This window comes from Mus caroli, chromosome 19 (genome assembly GCF_900094665.2).
Source record: "Mus caroli chromosome 19, CAROLI_EIJ_v1.1, whole genome shotgun sequence".
Taxonomy (NCBI): domain Eukaryota; kingdom Metazoa; phylum Chordata; class Mammalia; order Rodentia; family Muridae; genus Mus; species Mus caroli.
In genome coordinates this window covers 34599664-34606455 of record NC_034588.1, presented here as the reverse complement: position 1 = coordinate 34606455, position 6792 = coordinate 34599664, and the positions used below count along the sequence as shown (strand labels likewise).

The following is a 6792-nucleotide window of genomic DNA, read 5'->3' as shown; positions in this document are numbered from 1 at the left end:
GCCCCCGCCTCCGCCTCTGTTGCAGACAAGAGACCCAGGACCTAGGCTGCCTGCACTATGCTGGCTGTCCAAACATCCCTGCTTCTCTTCTAAGAGCTGCAACACTCTAGGAATTCCCAACCCAAGGGAGCTCCATGGAAGCTCAACTTCCTCCTTCTCAGTCTGGTTTGGTACAGAGGTGTCTGATTTTCTTTTTTTAATTTCCTGGACTTTTTTTTGGTATTATTGTTGTTTAACAGTGCCTCCCTATGCAGCCCTGGCGGTCCTAGAACTTACTATGCAGACCATCTTGGCCTCTAACACACAGAGGTCACCTTGCCTTCATGTCTTAAGCTTCTGGAATAAAAAGCATGAACACCTTCGGAAATTCAGCCCTTGGGTTTCTTATCCTACTGGGTTGAGACCCTGGATGCTGGTGCCTTTGGTCTGGACACTTCTGACTCCATAGCATTGTCTGAGAGTCCCAGTGCTCTCTCTGTGAGTGGCATGCCTTGGAGAAGAAGCCCATCCCTCCCCCCCCCCCCCCCCCCACACACATACATTTGCATGCTCGAAGTCATTTCATGAGCGTGGTCTCGCCTGTTGTTCGCAGCCCCTGGAGCTGCTTAGGGAATGGTTACATCTGTTTTGTAGGAATGTGTGAGATGGAGAGAGAGCAAAGCTATGTAGGCAGGAAGAGGCAGAGAAGGAAGAGAACCTGGACTTGCCTCGGGGGGTCATAGTCATGGCTGCCTTCTCAGCTCAGAGCACAACTCTCTTTGAGCATGGAATCTCACACTTTAATTCCACCCTCTGATCCTTTCTATGCTCCACTGACCATGACTCCCTGTCCTTCCTCAGATCTGTAGCCAACAATCAGCCAGCTTCTTCAGGAGCTAGAGGCCAGAGTCAGCTGCACCGTAACAGGGAGGGCTGAGAATGTATTAAAACTCTTGATAATGATGATGCTCTCCTTAAAGAGATAGAGTAGCTGTGGGCTAAGAGACAGTCTATTGTAGGACACTGGGTCTGAGGCTCCGGGTAAATTTCAGTCAGTCATTTTTTCCTCCTGGGAATAACGGGATCTGATGGTCACAATTTCTACTTTACTTTGCTTTCATTTTCAAAATTCTCTTCTGGGGTTATTGACTCCCTTTTGCTACAGTGTCTTGGGTAGGGGCTGGCTGATGGAGGCAGTTACTAATTCTGATTCACAGACACGTCCCTCCGTCTTAGGCACAGTTTTACTCTTTCACTGGGTCCTTGCTGCCTCTGTGCCTGGTTGAGCCTTTGAATCCCCATTTGTCAGAAGGCCCGGAGGGCCCCTAAGAATCATGTCCTCAGTTGAATCTGCTGAGGACAGCCTGGATTCACTCTCTAGCAAACTATATCTCAGATATACACCAGTCAGACGTCCAAGTGTTCCAAGAGCTGAAACAGCTGTATTCAAAGTCTACCTTTGTCTCTTACTGGTGGGTGGCCTTGGATAAACTGTTTAACTTTCTTGTGCCTTGAAATGAGGGTAATGGGACTAGGTCAACTCTCTCTCTCTCTCTCTCTCTCTCTCTCTCTCTCTCTCTCTCTCTCTCGTGTGTGTGTGTGTGTGTGTGTGTGTGTGTGTGTGTGTGTGCACGCGCGTGTGTTTGTAGAATACTTATTTAGCATTCAGTAGGCCCTTCCTAATTTCTGCTGAAAGGCATATATGTAATCCTACAGTGTGGGAGGTTGAGGCAGGATGGCCTCAGGGTCATCTCTGGCTATATATCAAATTTGTGGCCAGCCTGGACATGAGACTCTATCTCAAAAAACTAAAATTAAAATTAAAATTAAAAAAAGAATAGGTGAGGTGGAGGGTATGGGGGACTTTTGGGATAGCATTGGAAATGTAAATGAGGAAAATACCTAATAAAAAATATTAAAAAAAATAATCTATTAAAAACTGAAAAAAAAAAAAGAATAAGTAACCTCTAGGCATTTCTTAACAGAGTGTCTGGCAGATTATAAACCCTAAACATGAAAGCTAGTATTCATGAGTATTAGGTCCCAAGACTTCCTAATGGAGACATCTGGATAGAGTTGGAAGAAGCAGGTCATTAGGCTGGGAAAGCTTGAAAAAGCCACCGGTTGCTTGGTTCCTTAGCTTATAGTGGCATCTAAGAGCCCAGGCTGGAAAATGAAGCTGACTTGGGGCAAAGACTCTCCTACCTTTTTCTCTGCAGGAAGTCTTGGGCAAGCCGATTAACTTTGCCTGCTTCCATTCCTGCATCTGTAAAATGGGCACCCATTCCTCTATCCATAAATTGGGCCCACTGGTACCTCAGTAGTTAGGTTAGGCATGGGTATATTTAAAGTGCCCACACAGGGTGGAAAGTCACATATAAAATCAGCCTAGCAGCCAGTGAAGCTAGAGACCATTCATTCCCAGGGTTGGCTTTAAGTAAGGGTCTTTTGTGACTCTTTCAGATTTCTGGGCCTCATTGCAAGTTCCTTGGGGAATATTATTTTATTCAGGAGCTCAAAACTCAATAGGACATGTCGGAGGCCAGTGGGGCACGGGCTGCAGAGGGAGGGGCAGGAGCCCAGCCTGCTTTGGCCTAGGGTATTCCTGTGTCCAAGTTATCAGCTACCTCAGAACACACCAAGCAGCTTCTCTTGTAGAGTGGTTACTGTTTGACCCATGTGTGTCTCTTTGAACTCGTTTGCCAACATCTCTCTGAAGCACTGGGGCAGCCAGAGTTTGAAATTTAAAAGTCAAAACATGCCTCCAGAGAGTTCTCCTGAGTGGCTTGCCAGGATTCCCTTTAACTCCTGGGGACCAAGGAATCTCCTCCCCCCCCTTACAGACAGCTCTGGCCCCTGGTTCTTATAGAATTACCCCATTCTTGTGGCTGCCAGGCTGACTGGCAATCAGGTTCGTCACTGTGGTGTACCAGCTGCCCTGGGTGGCCACTGACTTCTGGGATGGAGCTGTGAAGGAGTTATTCCACCAGGGCTGTCCCTTGCTTCAGTGGGTACTTCTTGTCCCTTGGAGCTCTGAGGCCTGGGACCGCCCTGGGAAAGGCAAAGCAGTGTGTTGTTCTGGTATCCGAATAAGAAACACTCCAATGGCTGCTGTGCACTCTGTGCTCAGACTCAGCGCTGAAGGCTTCACATTCATGCTCTCTTTTGATCATTGAGGCAACCCTGCACACTTATGCACACTCAAGAAGTCTGGTCTCTCAAATCATGGAGAAGCTACTAAGTAACAAGCACTCTGTGGGGACATGTGAATGGCAGTCTTAATAAATTATAGCCACGACCTACAAGGAGTCATAGTCTTTTAAGATTGATTTTTTATTATTTTTGTGGGAGAAGAAGAGGAGGAACCCCTGAGAACGGGAATTATTCATGGCTGAAGTGTTCTAGCTCTCTCTCCAGCTCTAAGGACCCACATTCTTATCTTAGTCCTCCACCTCTGGGAACTGGACCTGTGTTTTAACTGCAAGGTTAGAATGCCAGGTCCCACATTTGCTTGCCCTGTGACGTCTGATAACTGGTGATCATTACTGCATTTGCCTTTGAGAACTGTTAAGATGAAATCCGACAAATGTTGGGAGTAGTGACCAGTTCTGAAAACTTAATCACTGTTAGCTGTGTATAAAGGCTTAAAAGCTCTGGGACAATTTTTAGCAAGGTAGGGCATAAATTTATATTTAGCTATTCATTTCTCAGGAGGAAGGGGCATCGACCTGAGAACCAGGTGATGCCTGGCTGTGTCAACCTGACAGAGTTAACTGTCACAGGGTCTGGCAGGGTAGGAACAGTGCCCAGCAAAGGAATTATTCTGTGAAGACAGGCAAGGTTGCATGTCTAGTTCTCTGGCACTAAGGCTGGCACACTGCTTAAGCCTTTCAGAGCTGAGCCAGGGGCAGGCTCCACTAATCAGAAAACAGGAAATGTCCGTAAGAATGTCTACAGCCGTGTTCCAAAGTGTTCTGCTTTTGAGTTCGTTGTTTTGTTCTGGAATGAAAGTGCTTAGTTCCTTTCCAAAGGAACGGACTGCTATCTTAATAACTGCAGAGGTGGCAGCCTGCTGGTGTAGGTGATGGGGAGACAAGAGAGGGCACTTCCCGTCATTTAATCTGATGCCCAGAGCCTGCAACTCTGACCTTTGATGGGAAGAAAGCAGGTAAAATATACCGAATAGAGTAAATATCTGCCTGTGGCTACTGATAAGAAAATATTTTTCTTCTTCTTCTTTTTTTTTTTTTTTTGGACTGATGTGTTTATGTTTGAGAGTAGGATTTTGATAAAATACAATGTATTTACCTTTTGATACAAATCAGAACCTCCTCCTTGGAAGAGATCAGCAGAGTTTCTCCAGAAGGGGAGGGACTGGTGCTCAGTCTTTCCTTTTTCCTGGTTTGCTGGGAAGTTAGGAGAGGGCCTGGGTTACATATAAGGTCTTTGAATCAGACTGGCTAGAGGGCGTCTTCCTAGCTCTGTGATCTTGGATAGAGTTCATGAAAGGACACAGTAAAAGCCCAGCGATGCCTGGCTCTCACGGAGCCTGTCTCCCACCCCAAGGTGACGCCTTCAGCATGTGTGTCACGTGAGCAGCCTGGAATCTACTGAAGTTCCAGGTGAATGCCTCCACCTGGGCTGTGGTCAGCCACCCGCCTTCTGTTCGGCTTCACAGGCATCCTTTGTTCTCATCATCTGCCCCGGTCACGTGCTCAGCAGCATACGTTCGATGCTTTGGGGTAGCTTGGTTTTCCTTGGCAGATTACTAACTTCTGAAAGTCTTTCAGGCTGGCTTCTAACACCTTAGTTCCTTCATCGGCTTGTACCAGCCAGATGAAGGTTAGCGTGGAATCCAAGGCTTTGCATTGTGTCTGGCCATAGCCGTCCCACACAGTTTTTAACTTCCTTTCTTGGCCCTTTGCCTCCAGGCAACTGTGCTGTGAGTGATGCCCACCCCCTAGCTGGCCTTGCCACTTCTTCAGGAGAGCAGTCCTTCAATTCCACCTTGCCAATCAACCTTGACTCTGCCTCTTCTTCCTCTGTGAGGTCTTTTCCAGTACCCAAACTTGACATCACCTTTCTTCCGCCCCCCCCATTTGCATTTTCTGTATTCCTCCAATGGCAGCTAAAATCACCCTTTTCTAGTTAAGTACCTCTTGACACACCCTCACTAGACCACTTGAGGACTAAGAGCTCATACAGGCAAGTGATCATGTATCTCTCTCAGTGTTCAGCTCTCTCACGTGTCATGCCTGGCACGTGGTAGTTTTAAAAATATTTGTTATGTGGAGGATTGAAGGCGTTCATAAAGTTTGTGAAAGACCTCCCTTAGAAGACCATGGCTGTGAGGTGGCTTAGCCTGAGCTGGCCGGTTACTTCTCTTCCCCTAGGAGGGAAGCTTACAAAAGAAAGCCAGCTGGATCATGTGATGCCCACTCCAGTGGAAAAGTTAATGCTTAGCAGAGTGAGGGTCATGACTCACAATATTGCTATGCTGAGGTCTTGGGAGAATGAGGTAGTTAGTCGTCCGTCTCTCCTCCCCCTGTCCTCCCCCAAGCAGACTGTGTTCTGGGAGAAGAAGAGATGTGGCAAGCAGTTGAACAAAACCCACCACCTCCCACATTCCTCGGCAGCAGAGCAGTGGTCAGGCATGGCTCAAAAGTGTGGCTGCCAATGTGCCCCTGCCTGCACTGTCACCAGAGCCCCTCCACTTATTGACTGGGTGGTTTTGACTATGTTGTTTAACCTCATTCACCTTGGCTGTAAAGGGGGAGGTGACAATAGTAATAGTAAGAATTACACTGCTGACAAGGGATGCGGTGATGCTTTCAATGCATACAGTCGTCAGAGGCAAGCTCTTAGTTTGGTATCCATTGGAGGATAGGGACAGGGACCTGAAGGAAAGCCATGGGCACTGGCTGCATTCATCTATCTTCTTCTCTAGGTAGATGGACTGTCCAGGCTCAGACACAGAGAAAAAAGATCTTAGGTCTCACAAGATGGTCCAGGAGTGCAGGGAACCTCCACGTTCTCCACTGGTGCTAGAACTCCTCTCTGGATGAGGGTGTGGATGAGGCTTTGAGAGGGAGCTCAGCTTAGCTGCTAAGCTGTGGTGTTGTTTTACCAACCTTGGAGCAAAGAGGGCTTCAGAGTCGAAATCTCAGGTTCCCATCAGGCCACATGTGAGCGATTTGGCCATGTTGTATCCTTAGTGTACACATCTGTAAAATGGCTACCCCAGACTCTCAAAGATCAGTCCCCTTGGATTCTTTCTGCAGCAAGATAGAGATGCCAGTTGGAAGCCTGTGGGAGAGAGAGGGGAACAGAACGGCACGCCCATGATGGTGGATCCTTATCCCTTGTAGATCTCGAGGTGGAGGAAATGTTTTGAGATCCCAAATGCTATTCCCTTTGTAAACCTGACTCAGGTGTCCCCACAGCTGGCAGACAAAGGGGCAAATGAGTGGCATAGGAGGCTCTGAGAAACGGCTTTTAGGGGAACCAAATGGACGGTACAAGATCTTTAGTGACTTCTAGTTGATTGAATCTCTTGCTTTTCTTTTTTTTATTTGCAGATGAGAAAAAGAAAACAAAGAAAGTTGATAATGAACTCAACCCTGTCTGGAATGAGGTGATTTTATCGCTACTGTTTCTTCTTACAATTATAGGCGAGCATGCACTCATATCATTCAACTCAAAAGTATTTTCATGGCTATGTAATATTCTACTGAAGGGAGATCATGTAGCTTCTTTACACCAACCCCTCCCCCCATACACACACACACACACACACACACACACACACACACC

The 6792-nt window shown here is 47.1% G+C and overlaps 1 protein-coding gene across 3 annotated transcripts in view; it reads left to right on the top strand.

Moving 5' to 3' along the window:
* Myof (myoferlin) overlaps positions 1 to 6792 on the top strand; it is a 147171-nt gene that overhangs the window by 12544 nt on the left and 127835 nt on the right. For all 3 annotated transcript variants that reach the window (XM_021152563.1, XM_021152562.1, XM_029472658.1), the window contains exon 2: positions 6558 to 6613. In XM_021152563.1, the coding sequence (XP_021008222.1) occupies positions 6558 to 6613 (56 nt within the window). The remainder of the gene's footprint in view (positions 1 to 6557; positions 6614 to 6792) is intronic.